General features: G+C 33.7%; 1 protein-coding gene across 1 annotated transcript in view; it reads left to right on the forward strand.

The window, feature by feature from the left end:
- Window positions 1-15827, forward strand: part of GPC5 (glypican 5) — a 584807-nt gene that overhangs the window by 294947 nt on the left and 274033 nt on the right. The window contains exon 7 of the mRNA XM_088159817.1: window positions 5515-5677. Within this exon, the coding sequence (XP_088015943.1) occupies window positions 5515-5677 (163 nt within the window). The remainder of the gene's footprint in view (window positions 1-5514; window positions 5678-15827) is intronic.

Consider the following 15827-nt stretch of genomic DNA (forward strand, 5'->3'; position numbering starts at 1 on the left):
AGTTCACACTGAACTGCAGTAGAGCATCGAGGTATTTTCATTGAAATACAATACAATAAAATTTATAGAAAATACATATTTCCTATGAAGGTTTATGTTGTAGAATAAGTGAATAGGATACCAGATTTTTATATCACATCAGTTTCAATTGTATACACATAAATTTTATTGCCTTTCAGTGTTCATCATTCATTAGACATTGTCCTTGTTTCAGCAGGGATAGAGTTAATTTTCTTTCTAGCACCTCATATTATGCTGTGTTTTGGATTTAGGTCAAGAATAATGTTAATAACACAGTAACATTTTAAATTGTTGTTGAGCAGTGCTTACTCTGTCAAGGACTTTTTGTCTTCTCTTACTGCCCGGCCAGCGGGCAGGCTGGAGGTGTGCAAGGAGATGGGAAGGGGACACAGATGTGACAGCTGACCCCAAATGACACAAGAGCTATCCCACACCATACAAAATCACACTCAGGGTACAATCTGAGGAGAGTTGGCCAGGGGCTGGGGGCCCACTGCTCAGGTCGTCAGTCAGGGGGTGGTGAGAAATTGCTTCGTGCATCCCTTGTTTTGTACATTCTTTCATCATCATTACTATTGTTATTTGCCATTCCTTTTATGTCCTACTACACTGCTTTTATCCCAACCCATGAGTTTTGCCATTTTTCTGATTCTGTTCCTCATCCCACTGAGGGGTAGCGAGTGAATGTCTAGTGTTCCTGCCGAGTTAAACAACAACAGAGATTAAATCACTTGTAACTTCCTGCAAGCAGAAAAATACAAAATAAAGTACACTCTTGCCATTTCAAATTTACTTATATGAATTAATACATTTTTGAGAGGCAGAAGGGACCATTCCAGTTTTTTACTTTAACTTCATACTTGCCATGTCCTTGAACCTATGAATTAATTCATGCTTTAAGACCAAAACCTGTTTGAAGCAGAAAAAAACAAAACAAAACAAAAACAAAAAACTCAAACCAAACCAAACAAAAAAAAAAAAAGCCCCTTGCCACAACTGTTGATAATTATTGGTTGTTATTGAAAAATTGCTTTTATATAGACCAACCTGAATATTTTTTAAAGGTGTGATTCTGGTAGCATAATTTTTTTTATTCACTTTGTATGTTTAAGTAAGAAAAATTGATTTATTTTATATTTTCATATGCTTTAGCCTGCCAAATCTTTTAAATCTGTATTTGCCATATAGGCACTTAGAAGGCTTATAAGGCTGGTTAAATAAATCTTGAGATCAAGAGGTTTTTTTGAGTGTACTAAAGGATGAGCTCCGTAGTTAAAACAAAAGGATCTTTGGTTCCATTTTAATCACTGTAATAGAATTAGCTTCTGGGCCATCCTTTCTGAACAAAGACAATGAGAATGGGATTTAGGAGTAATATAACACCCCTAATCTGACTTAGTATTCCTATTTCTGTCCCCAAAGATATCCCATTAAAATCTTTGGCTAGAACACTGCTCTGGGTAATTCATATTCTGCTGGCTGCCCAGGACACCAACAATTAATTTATGAAACAGAATATTTTGTCTTTTAATATGCATGTAATACAATATTTAGACTTGCAAATTTACTTTTGTCTGTATTTTATTATTGTATGTGTTTTAAAATTCACTCAGTTGCCTCACTTGCCAGATGAGATTTTCTTAGTTTGTCACTTCTTTTTGTTATTTAGTAGTTCTCCAATTCTTGTGGCAGTAAAAGATTTATCATTGCCACTTTGTTTTTCATTTTGCTTTCCAGATCATTGGTAAAAGTCTTAAATAATCTTGAAAGATTACAAGACCCTATAGGACTGTACAATAATCATACGTCCTTAGTGATAATTTTCCTAATTATGCTCAGTCTCTGAGATTTGTTGGGAAGCTTCAAGTACCCTCATAAGGTGCCTCTGTAGCTGCTGTAAGCAGTTCATTTTCTTACCAAAATGTTACAGAGCAGTGAGTCATATATTTACAAAACCCTGGAAGTACTTTAATAAACAGTGTAACTCCTGTAGTGCAAATATTTTCATTTTAAAAGGTGAAATATCACAAAATTTATTAATGGTACTTCTTGATATTATAAACTTTTTCAGAAATGCTTTTGGGTCAAAGAAAGCATTCCACTGAGCCATCAGTGAATGTCCTGATAGGTATTTTGTCAATGCATCTAAGGGGGAGGCCAAACTTCCCAAAGCTATGTAGGGAAGCTGTGAAGCTGAAGACTCCCAAGGACCTTTCAGTTCATTTTCATCCAAATCATTCTCCCACGCACATGTACCATAGTAGTGGTGCACACATTTTTTGGGAAAATAAAATGCCACCATCAGAGGACATTCTTTTGATACCAAAGTCTTAGTTCAATAAACTTCCATCGACATTAAGAATAAGCAAATCTGGAATATTGGTGTATCTACTGCAGTCTCAGAACAGTGGTGAACTAACCCTTGACATAACTCACTCAATTTAACATGGTTACCAGTAATATTTTCTGCCTCCTTCTTGGAAGTTGAAAGACAATAATGTGTGATTAAACTCATGGGGTTTGGGGTTTTGGGGTTTTTGAGACAAAAATTTGATAGAGTGAAAAAAGTTTTAGGCACAATGAAAAGAGAAAAGACTATTTTGCACTATGACACAACAGGAAAAGAGTCCTTGTACTTTTTTGGGGTGCAGATAGTATACAGCTAGTAACCCTCCCTCCTCGTTCAACTGAAAGAGTATATTACAATAAAATTTTCTAGTTATAACATGTACTTATTTTCCTTTTAAAGAATAGCTTTGTAAAAAGTGCAGCAGAAGAGAACAATTCATTTAAACAACTTTTATCTTTATTTATAGTGTGAATTAATTTAGCTTTGAAAAACTATATGGATTTCTGTTTAATAAAGAATTTATACTAGATGCAAGTCTTGCTTAGTAGAGAACCAGCACTGAGACTTGTGAACTTATATGGAGACAATATTTCTTCTTGTACAATTAAGGAGACTGAAAAGAATAACGAAGTCCAAATAACAAATGAGCTTACTCATTATTTAATCTCTACTTTTTCAAGTACAGTGAAAAGTTTGGAAAAAGTTAAAGAGCACTTTTTCAATATTGAACCTACCTTTAAAGCATTTACGTGGGATCATCATTATTTTTAGGTTTCTAGTCATAAGTCATAATGCATAATAATAAAAAAGGAAGAAAAAGAGAGGAAAGAGAAATAAATAAGTTGCACTGAAATTTAAAGAAGCAACAAAATATAAAACCTTATTTAGTCTAAGACTGAGAAGAGATATAGTGGAGGATGCATGTTCTCAGGCTGAAAAATGTGTGTATATATGTATATAAACACACACACATAGGTGTATATATATATATACACACACACATGATATATATGGTATATATGGTTTTATATGTATATGGTATACTGTAGAAAATCTGGCAACACATTTTGTTTGAAAAACTGTCTTGCTGGAAGTTCCTGCCCACATTTATGCCACAGATCACAGGGATAAAGAGTACCTTATCATACAACTGCCCCTTGGAATGTGTCACAATATGAACTGGGGGGAAAAATAAGTGTGGTCTTTAACTGATGCAGTTCATTAAACAGTCTGTGTTTTGTTTCAATAAATACTATTTTGTACAAGTATGGCATGGATTACACAATGAGGAGGGAGCAGAGCAGTAGTACCAAGGAGCTTTTTTTTCCTCTTAGCTAGGTAGTTTGTCTTTCAGGTAGCATATAAATGACTAATAAAACTTTTGAATTAAAAATGCTGCATAAACTGGTTTTGCTAATTCAGTGGTGAGTGGCATTCTCCTCTTCTTACACAGAGGAGCAAGTAGATTTTATAGAAGCACTGAGATTTATCTGAATGATCTCATAGTAGTGATTAAAATATTTTTTGTTGGGCACTGTACAGCTCTTAACAGATTAAATTGTCTAGGAAGTGACTCCATAATCTGAAAATAAACTCAGTATATAGGTTGAATATATGAACCCAGTATCTTGTTAAACAACAAAGTAAACACGTTTCTGAAGGTATAAAACAACTGAGTCTGTTTCTAACTAATTAATGTCTTCTTTAAGGAGAAAGTACTATCTGAATATTAAATTCAAGAATCTGAGACAACAAAGTTTTGGCCAGCATAAAGAAGTCTTCCTAGATTGAAGCATGAGTAATGCACAAAGATGTACAAATTGGTGTTTTGGATGAGATGAGGTTATAAGAATTACTAACGTTTGTAACCCGGGTTTTTATAGGTTATGGTGTCTATATTTATCTGACAGATAAACTGAACTGAATCTAAATAGGGAAGAGGGCACATTGTTTGTGTATATATGACAGTTGTACCACCAAGTATTTAAAAACTGTATGACAACACTTGTACATTTGATAAATGAGAGAGATTAACATTATTCAGGTGATTGCTCAGCTCTGCTCAACAGAGTGGAGAAATGTGTTAAACAAATCTTTGCTGTTTTCTTATAAACCATGCAGATTGGCCATCTGTATGGTGAGAAATAAAAAGGGGCCAGAGAACAATCTTATTTACTGGAACCAAATTGTCTACACTGCTTAGGCCAGTATCCCTTTGTTTTATTTTACTTCACTTTTATTAGTTCTACCGAAGTAGTGCCTGGATGTCCTTTGGAAATAGTTCTCTCCATGCTAGCCCTGCCTCTGACTGTACTAGTTTGGTCTGCTGTTCCTTGGTCATGCATTTGATATCATTACAACACTTCTTTTTTTAATCTTCAGCTTCTACCAGGTTTCTGTTTGACACACCCAGAGCAGACAAGTATGATGTGAAAAATTCACATAAAATAATAAATGTATCTTAAGTATCTGTAGACACCACATGAGTCTTTAAAAGATCCAGGTCCAGCTGTTAAGTAGCACAGATGCTGTCGGCTCTAAATGGGACTATAAGAAAGGGCAACAAACATCTTAGTGGGGTCTGTTTTGGTAGAAATAAGGGCAACAATTTTAACCTGAAGGAGGTTTGATTTAGAGAACATATAAGGAAGAAGTTTTTTTTAATGAGGGTGGTGAGATGCTGGAACAGGTTTCCCAGGAAGGTGGTAGATGACCCAGCCCTGGAAATATTCAAAATCAGATTGGGTGGGGCTCTGAGCAACCTGATCTATTTGAAGATGTCCCTGCTCGTTGCAGGGGAATTTGGACTAGATGGTCTTTAAAGGTCCCTTCCAGTCCAAACTTTTCTATGATTCTATGTACTTATCCATTTCATTTGGGTTCTGGGCCAGAAATTGGTACCTGACTTTCTTTTATCGCGATAGAGACATTTTGAGGGTTTTAATTAAAACTATGCTATACATCTCCAAGTACCACTCTTTTAAATTTATCTGTAAGTTAGGGTTAAAAGAAAATTTAAAAAAATCAGAATTCTCATTCTGTTGATCCTGAAATTTCCTTTTCAAATTAGGTAATAAAATATTGGGTACCCACTGAAGCTCTCTATATGTACTGCTAACTTGCATACTATATTTTGTCTTTAGCTGTTGCAGGGCAAATCATTTCCAAAATATGACAAATGGGATGTCCAACAAACAGGCAGTGGTGGAGGTGTAGATGAACAAATCAGTGGTGATTGTGATGATGAAGATGGTTGTGGAGGATCTGGAAGTGGAGAATTCAAAAGAGTCCTGAAAATTACAGACCGTAAGTCTAAAATTCTGTCTCGTTCATGCATTTAAGTAGTGAATTGACATATTTTCCACTAATACATACCACTGAATTGTCTCGGAAAAGATGGGAAAAGTTGTCCGTGTAGTGTTTCCAAGATTTACAGGAATAAGCCTGTAATGATAGGATTTCTGTGAGCATGGTATCAATATGAGTATCAGCTTCATCGTGACACACGTTAAAATGTACTTGGCATAACACAGACTTAACACAGTATTTTAGTCAAATAATAGGTGTAAAGTGACATATCCCTCTGAGTTATTCCATTAACATAAGAGATTTGGCAGTTAAAAAGAGAAATGGTACAAATTTTTGATGGAACTGTGGAAAACTATGAGGTTTAGTGCATGTAGCTGCATTTCATGGAGAACTATTGGAACCAACGTACTATAACACTCAACAATAATTCCACTGTTGTTTCTTATGCATCTTTCCACTTTTCTTGCAGATTTGTTTTTCTGTAGTTTGGGGTTTTTTTTGGTTGCATTTTTTTGTTTGTTTGTTTTGTTTATTCTCTGAAACACATTTGTAATAATTTTTATTAAAAATCCCGTGGTTGTGCACTTGGATGGCATGGAACTCCAACCATAACCAATGTAAGTTACTACTTCTCTGAATCAGGAAATTTTTCAGCATGTGTTATTTCTCTTCCAAGTGTAGATATATAGGCAGACATGGTGGCAATAGATGAATTTTTAAATCTAAACTCCATTTCTACATTTTGTATTTTTTTCTGCATTTTTCATTATCTATATTCACTGAATTTGAGGGTGCTGCCTGTTTTCAGGCTTAGATGTAAACCTAGGTCCTTTTTAATAAAAGAGGCAATTTAGTAAAGAGGCAATTTAAAAATGTGGATGTAGAGGACCTCTAGTTTCCCATTTCTTTTTGAACTGCTGGAAAAATGTGACAGAACATTCTGGGACATGCCTTAACAAGTCAGTTTGGAATCAGCATAAGATCCTCTTGCACTGACAATTAGTCTATACATTTTCAAGTCGTAGTAGAAGTCTAGATGGGATTTTGAGCAAGATCCAAAAAAGTTTGGAATTTTACTTCCTTAGAGTGCCCTTGGAGGTTTAACTTTGGAGAAAGAAGTTAGGAGTTCAAATATTTAAAACCAGATGTTCTTTGTAATACTGTATATATCTTATATCTATTTGATAATGACACACTGTGGTATTGAAGGACTATAAATTAGTCTTAGAATGTGACTAGAACTATTTAGAAAGTATTAAATGACTAAAGAATTTCAAGAACAGTATATTTAATTTCACTCTCTTCTACTGCATTAGAATTTTCTTCATATTGATATATTTAGTGCAATCTTTTCAAAATGTCAAAATTATAATTAGCTTTCATATTCTCTTTTTACTACATCTTCTGAATTGCTAGAACTATAAGCTGTGTGTGTTGGGCATAGGGAAACCTGCATGTAATTCTGTTTCGTTTGAACTTTTTCTAAGATATTATAGAACAAAAATATGAATATATACTGTTCGATATTTTGACTTGTTCATAAATCTTGAGCTACTAGTACCTTCCATGAGTGGTTGTGATTTCATGGATTTATGCTGACATGCATTTCCTTTTTGGAATTCAACTCAAAAATTGTCTTTAATGTGTACCAGAAAGAGTCCTACTTTGTTCTGGGGCGTCAGGTATAGACTGTCAAACAGAACAATTAAAATATTCCATTTTGTAGAATTTTGTTAAAATATAGGTCAAGAATTTTTTTTTTTTTTTCAGAAATTGCTTGTGTCTTTAAGTATCTTTTAAAGTGTATGTTTAAGATAAATGAAACAGGTGTTTGAAGAATTCTTCTATCTCATCACTGTGATATATGAGTAGGACTTTGGAAATTTAAAGTTAGATTTAAAGTGGAAAACAATATATTTTAGTCAGAAAACAAAATCATCTTCTCAAGATTTAAGATTTTATATAAGGAACTAGAGTTGAAAAAAAATAGAAACATAAGAATTTAGGCTTAAATTTTTAATATCTATATTTTACATCTATTTATGCAATATGTATAATTTTGTGTAATTTTCTTGAGCTTTGGGTGGCTGGTATCAATTAAAAGCTAAGTAAGATTTTAAACTCCTTGTTTTTAAACTGAAAATTTTGATTCACTGTGATGATATTGCTTACAGCTTCTTGAAAAGTGTCTGAATTTCAGGTAAGCCTACAAGTTGACCACAATGTATTTGATTCCCAGCATTAGCTTCTCTATGGAGTCATACAGTTAGTGTTATTTTTCCTTATGAAGAAAACTTTCTGCATTTTTTTACCTCTGGACAACTTTGCTTTCTCTCATAACCAGCCAGGAAAGAAAGGGGTATTTTTTTTCCATAGTTGAGTTTAGAGGTCCTAGCCATAGCCCAGGCTCTCTTTTTGGTAGCTTCTGCAGACATTTTTCAGCAAGAAGATAATCCTGTGTGCAACAAATTAATGATCTTAATAAGGTAATTAAAGTATGATACAGAACCAGCCTCTTTTATCACATTGCTGTGTATAAAAATGAAGACACATCCAACTTTTTTTTTATGCCGTATCATTGCCTTTTGGATGTGTGTCTGATACTCAGACCCAGAAGGAACAGAGAGGAAGGGAGGGGACATACTTCTGCCAAAACTAACTTGTACTACCAATTTTATGTGTGCACATAGCTTGTGAAGTGAAAGATTACTTGTTTCCACACTCAGTGCTAGAGATGTAAGAATTGATTTCATTTGGTGCTGAAGACTGACAAATGTGTGGTGACAGCCTTTAGGCTTTAGAAGGCCAGTGAAGAGATCTGGTATTTGTAACACAGAAGCGATAGCCTTGCATTACAAAAATGTTTAAAATGCATTATATTTTGAAAAAATCTAGTTTTCCTATCAAGCAATCAATCATTACATTATTTTCAATGTTTCAAAGTTCTACAATTGTGCTGACTGGTTTGCTCTTTCATAAGTACTTTTAAAATACGGTAAATCAGTGCAGTTATTTGCAGAAAGGGTACTAGAAAGGAATGTGTACTTTAAATGTATAAAATAAACAGTAGTATAAAGTCTTGACACTTCATTTGCTAGTTTTATTCTCCTCTAACCCGGGAGCTCCCACAGGACTATTTCATGCGTCACAATGAATTACCTCTTCGAAAATCCCTGCAGAATGCAGCAGTAATAACAACAAATACTTATCACCTACATATTGATTTGAATCTGTTTTCAAATATCTCTGTGTGGAAGGGCTAATCCAAATATCACTCCACTGAGGTTCTCAATACCACTCATCAAAATTCTCATAATTCTTCTAGCAAGACCACCGATTCTCTGAAAAGTGCTCTACCACTAGTTTGTCTTTCTTTGCTCATTTTAACATGCAAGACACAAGTTTCTTTACTGCAGCCAGAGATCTCCTAGTTCAGGGCTCAAATATGCAGAAAAATCAAGGATATCTTTGTGCTTACGATATATATGGGCAAACCTTTTCTCCTACCTTTTTTTTCTTTAATCTCACCTGATATTCGTCCTCTTTGAAGAAAGATGCCTCCGAAATGTTTTATTTCACAGGCTTCTTAATCTGTAGATTATTATTTTCTTGTTCAAATCATGCTGTAGAGGTAAAATACCTTGGAAAAGGCTTTATGTTGTGATCTCTATATAAATAAACCAGTCTATGTCTCTTGCTTGACATTATACTACATTCTCAAATCTCAAATATCTTTTCTCCTCTTTCTGCTCCTTCACCCACTTCAGTATAGTTGCTTTTCTCATTGTTAAATCTGATCCTGGTGGCATATTCTGGGACAAAAACTACTTAAAGCTGGCAATAAAATCTCCATTATGATGTCTGCCATCTGTTAAATTCTTTTAAACTCTCATCTACATTCTGTTACCTCAGTAAAGTAAGATATCCCTTATGTCTGAGTAGGATTTCAGGTTTTATTTACACACAAGAGTATTCTTCCTAATTCCTGAATGCTAATGTGAGGTGTTATTCAGGTGTCTTTGGAAGGTCTACATGACTTCACTATTCATAGTTCACTCAGTTCAGAACATTTCAATTCTATTAAAAATTAATAGAAAAAAAAATTCTTGCTGTGAATGCCGCCCTTAGTCTAAATATTGAACTAATTTTTAACAATAACATTCTTATAGGCTATTGTTAATTGAGAGGCTAGGGGATCTCACCCTTAATAAAGACTGTCCTAATCTGAGCTCTTTTCTCTCATATCCTTGTCTTTTATGGAGCTGAAAATCTTTTGAAGAGAACAATTTTTTGAAATTAGTACATCCCATGAAAAAATTTCATTTCCAGAATTAGTATTTACTTTTAGCAAGGTGATATGTATTGTCAACACATATGAAGATCAAAGATTTTTCTGTGTGTGCATGATCAAGTGTTGGCACAAAAATATCTGATTATATAAAAAAAAAAAAAAAAAGAAAAGTCACCAAACCACTTTTGGATTCCTAAGCATGGATTGTCACCAGCCAATGAAGTTTGAACAGGTAAAGTTGTCAGATGTATAACAACATGAAGCACTGTGGTGGGTTGACAGGTGCCAGGTGCCACCAAACTGCACGGCACTGTGAGAGCTGCTGTGGGAAAATGAACTTCAGCTCAGCCCTAACCAATACAAGCAGTGAAAGAAAAACCAAAAGGATTCCATTTAGAATGACTTGTAAAAACTGAGAAAAGCTACAATATGCAGTATTTTTCAAAAAGGTGTGAGCTGCATAATTGTATTATGCATTGGAAAAAAACCCCGTGATATTTCAATTTTTGATTGTTTTCTATTTAAAGAGCATCATCTCTTTCTACTAACACATTTTCTCATGAGTCAATATTTGTACTTCTTGAGTGATGAGTTTAACTAGAGTAATGGATTGAAATTGTACTGTCAGGTTGGATTGTTAATTCAGAAACAAATAAGGAGAAGGGTTATGTAAAATTTGCTGAGGGAATTTACACAGAGACAGAAATAAAGTCAGATAATACAAAATTTCATGTTTTGCAATGGTGTATTTTCTGCCTTGTATTAACATGTTACATCCACATGAAGATTTTTATCACAGCAGCTATCAAACACAAAGAAGCACAATTGCTCTTCAAAGGTTTTAAGTTATCATGTAGTGTTTAGTGAGCACACTCACTGGTCTAAAACTGCACATCAGAGGAATGCAATTATTACAGACGACCTGCATTAATAACATGGGGTTACATTTTGCTGGAAATTGCCTTAGAATAATACCACTAACACCAAAGTTACCAGAAATCTGGAGTCTTTTATTATATATTATTTCATTGAATGAATGTATAGATATTTGCACTCACAATTACCAGTAAAGGAACAAACTTCTGGCAAAGCACTGACGTTTATTGCATTCTCATCCATTCTTTTCTATTTCCTGAGTAAAATTAACAAGATAATAGGTATAATAGCAACTTATCAGGATAAAGAATGTCCTAAATGCTTTTTTATTTCTACAGAAGTAGAATGAAAAGTAGTCAGTGCCACTATTACAAAAGTGCTATTGTACAGCACCTGCCTGTTAAACAAATTCTGGTTTATTACTTCCTAGTTTTTAAAAACTTCAAAAAACCACTTCCTGCCTAGCGCTTTATGCCTCCCAAACTTGAGCACAGAGGATTTACTCTAACATGTCCTTCTCTGCTCTGGATTCTCCTGTGAAGACTATAGCTCTTGAAGAATTCCTTTTACGAATAATCAGAAAAATATAGAATATTGTGTGTCAGGGTATCATGCAGGTTGTGTATCATCAGAACTGGTATGCTATACATCAGAATAAAGTTGGTATCTTGGTGGAGATAGACACTTTATGTGGTAATGGATTAATAAAAGAGTAATTTATCAGCCTGGAGAACAGTAGGGCTCCAATGAACTCCTCTCCATGGATTTATGCATTCCCTCCTACCTTTACACCAGCACTGGCATCTTTCAGGCTGTTTCCTTGGTTAGAGAGAGGGGGGAAAAAACCCCTAAATTCTTGTGATTGGTCTTGCAGATAATAAACACTTTAAAGCTTTCAACCAACAAGTTACATACTGAATGAAGAACTGATACACCGTTTCCTTATTTCACCTAAATCTTATGCCAAAAACACAGAAGCAATTACAGAGGTACAGAAAGCCAAGTATAGATACAGCCCTTGCTCAAATTGACCTGACAGTGCATGTCAAATTTCCTAATGTGGACTATAAGATTTAATTCCAAATGGTACTCTTAAGAAAAGTGAAGAGTGAAAAAAAATTTTCTGTGTGGAAGTTTTTGCCTGACATAAGGCAAGGCTGTATTCCCTATTTCAAAACGGGGTACATTGTTTTGTGAGTTCCCTCATTTCCCATTCCTCCTCTACAAGGATCTTTCAGACATGTCTCAAAGATAAACCACCAGCTATAAAAGAATTTTGAGATGGGGAATACAAACAGACTTTTTCATGATAGATTCATGAGGTTAAAAAAGCCGACATTCAATTCTTTAAAATGCATCAAGAACAATCACAAAATGCCAGTTCTTCTAGCTAAGCAAGCAATGGTTAACACATCCATTCCATAAACACAGAATAAAATGTGAGTATAAATGCAGATAGTTTATGTGATACCATAGAAGTTGCATTATTTACTAATCCAATCCCCTCAAATGAGCCAGTGAAAAACTGGTTAAGGCTAATCCTTCAAAAAGCAGCAAACTATCCCAAGTACATTGTTTCCTACCTTTGCCTATTGTAAGTGTGTCTCTCTGGTGCAAGGATTGTGTAGTTATTTGGATAGAGTAGGAGATGATAATAATCAGGCTAAGTCTCTACAGCTGTGGTTAAAGCCATTCAGCTGGCATATAGACTAAAACCACAAGAACCACTTCACTAATATCTGACCTGAACTTAGGTATTTTTTTTTCCCTAAAAAGACTTTTAAAGTTTTATGATTCATCCCATTAACAGAGAAGAACTTCAAAAACTCATCAAGGGAAAAACTCTTAAAAAAACCCTGTACCATCTTTTTTTTTTTTTTTTTTTTTTTTTATACAAGACTTTAAAATTCCTTATCTATTCTATATTAGGTTATGGACTATTTATTTTTGCATGTGTGTCTGATATATGCAAAATCAAGTCAAAATACACTGCTAGTTTATGCAAAGCAAGGTTAATTGGAAAATAATAGGGCTAATATGTTAGGTTTGAAATTAGTTTTGATTGACTTCTTTCTGAGTAGGCATCATTTCACTGACTTCATATGAGCTTGCATTTTCCAGAGAGACCACATAATAAGTTTAGTTGGAGTTAAAAAGTTCTAATTGTATTTTTAAAGGCATTACCTTAAAATAATATCACTACTTCTGAAGTCACCAGAAATTTGGAGCCTTTTAATGCATGTATTATTTCATTGAACCAATATCATTATCATATTTTAATAATTTCTGATTATTAATTGATTATAATTCATTAAATAAATGAATATTCATTATTTGTTAATGTATTTCATAATGTATTAAGGATATGAAGAGAAAATTTTTAATAACTCTTGATCACTGCATTCAGACCAACCTATCAAATACTTCCATTAATTCAGTGGATGAGAATTTACATTGGTTTTTTTTGTATAAAACAAAAATGAGCAGGTGTTTTCCTGAAAAAATACATTATTTAAAATTAATTGTATTTTAAATCAATCTAGTAGTGATGTCTAATCCTCAAAGACCTGAAAGTTTTTACTTCAAATAAGCCCTCAAAAGTCAATGTATCTTTAAAAAACAGACCTTCTGAATTGTCACTTTCATCTCCGGTTACCCTTATGACAGATTTTATTGTGCCTAGATGATTTTCTATAAGAAATTCTTCATAATTTGAAGTTTTCTTTTTAAGTCTGTTCCTGTTTTAATTTTTTTTTTTTTTTGGCAAGAGGAGGGGAAGAGCAGCATCTCACTTTTGATGTTCCATTTTCCATTCTGCCTGCAATAGCTTTTATTACTCACTTTAGGCGATTCTTTTACTCTTTTAGTTTACTTCTGCTTTAGTGACCAAAAGCCTCAAAACGAGTTGGTTTTGGTTTTTTTGTTTTTTGTTTTTTTTTTTTGTGTGTTTTTTTTTTTTTTGTGTTTTTTTTTTTTTGTAGAAACTAACTGGTTTTATTTCTTTGAGTGAGAGAAAATATAAAGCTAACCTCTACGTAGTTTGAAATTATTATCATATTCTAGTAACAATTCCTTTAAATAATCAGATTAGTTACTTCACGTTTACAGTAAAAATGCTACCTGTTGCCATCTAAAATCTAAACATGAATATTAGAAGACAGCTGTAGCCTACTGTGTATTTCTTTTTTCCTCAGAATGCAATCCTACTTTAATAAAGATAGACACAGAGACAGGATTTTTCTTCATGACCTAAAATACTTAGATTTCTTTTGTAGTCACTGTAAAAATATAAACACATATCACTGAAAATGAGTAAACACATGAGGGCACAGTTCATTAGGCTTACATTAAGCATGTCCATTAAGATGAGACTTGTGCCCTACAATCCTTATTTCTCTCAACTGATTGTAAAAGGACAAGCTTCAGTAGCTTAAGTACAGATGTCCAAAGTTAGTTAGAAAATGCTTTCCCAAAGTTAGATTCTTTTGCATTCACTCTGGTTCTGATTTAATATTGATTTTATTTTTAGATAAGGGCTAAATATCTTTCAATGTACTTCACAGTCTTATTGTCAGTATCACTAATGACTTCTTACAATAAAAAAAATAGAGAGGGTACTTGCAAATACAGCTAATAACACCTGTAAAACAGAATTCATGTTGTCTCAAAGACCTAGTTTTCTGGGAGAAGAAATCATTCTTATTTTCCATCATCTGTGATGGAGAAAATGGCTACTGGTGAAAAAAGTATTGGGAATATCTGTAAGTCCCACGGTGTGCTTCATTATCAAACTGTCTTGGTATCTTTTAGACCTGTTTCTCCTTTTAGATTTTGAAAACAAAAATAAATTTAAAGCTACAACAACCCAAAACTTTCGTAGCCACCACATGAATAAGGAATTATGTAACTGAATAAAAAAAGAATTGTAAAACACTTTTCCAATCTGCTTATGAAAGAATCTGTCCTTTTTCAAAGTTGAGAATCATATCCTATTTCTTAAACAGACTGTGACCATGATAAATGTCACATTTTGGTTTACTCAAAGGTGATTTATAGTCAAAGGTAGCTCTTAGGCCTGTCATGCATCTCCAGCCTTTATTATATTCTTTCAGAAAATCAAAGCGTGTGTGATCTCCTGAGAGTTTCCTTTGCAACCTGTGCAAAGACTAAAATTAGATTAGTTTCATATTTGCTTCTTCTACTATTAATGATTATAACTCCTATGCCTTGACTAATCTGCTTCTCAGTAATTCATGCTCAAACCATTTGCTAACTTTTTTAAAAAAAGAGAATAAATTAATTTTTGTTTGCTACAGAAACTTAGCACTATCTTTTTTTTTCTCCATGAAACATTTGTAAGGGAGATACAAGCCTAAGAAAGATCTAGATCTTAAAATCTGCAAAACTTTTGTATGTGTATATATATATGTATATGCACCTATATAAATCATCAGAAGTTCACTAAAAAAGACTGAAACTATTCAAAATACTCAGTCATGACCTGTATTCTGTAAAATAATGTATCTGGAAGGCAGCAAGTGGACTTTCCTTTTTCTTTTGTTATTTTAAAGGGAAGTGGAGAGGAAGTAAAGAATTCCAATCTGGTTTAGGTTGTGATGTCTCATTTCTGTAATTAGCCTGATAATAGGCATTAGTACTGATTTTAAGTTTCTGAGATGAAATGTATGGAAAAGGTTTTTGCAAGGCTGTGTGGAAAAGTTTTTTGCAAGGCAAAAACTAGAGCAGATACCTAATTGGAGGGTGGGACTCTGTTGCTTAGACATGCTTTCATTTTAACAGATCATTTCAAGAGTCTGTTTCTGTAGGTCATCACTGCTTTATTTTGATTGTATGAACTTTGTTTCCAGTGTCTTTAGCAGAAGCTAGCTCAGATTAATTAAACCTTATACTCCAGATGCCTACATTTAGATAAATTAAACTAGACATAATTGCAGTTGTTGAGTTTTCAAAGGTTGGCAA

This window comes from Sturnus vulgaris, chromosome 2 (assembly GCF_052056855.1).
Source record: "Sturnus vulgaris isolate bStuVul1 chromosome 2, bStuVul1.hap1, whole genome shotgun sequence".
Taxonomy (NCBI): Eukaryota; Metazoa; Chordata; class Aves; order Passeriformes; family Sturnidae; genus Sturnus; species Sturnus vulgaris.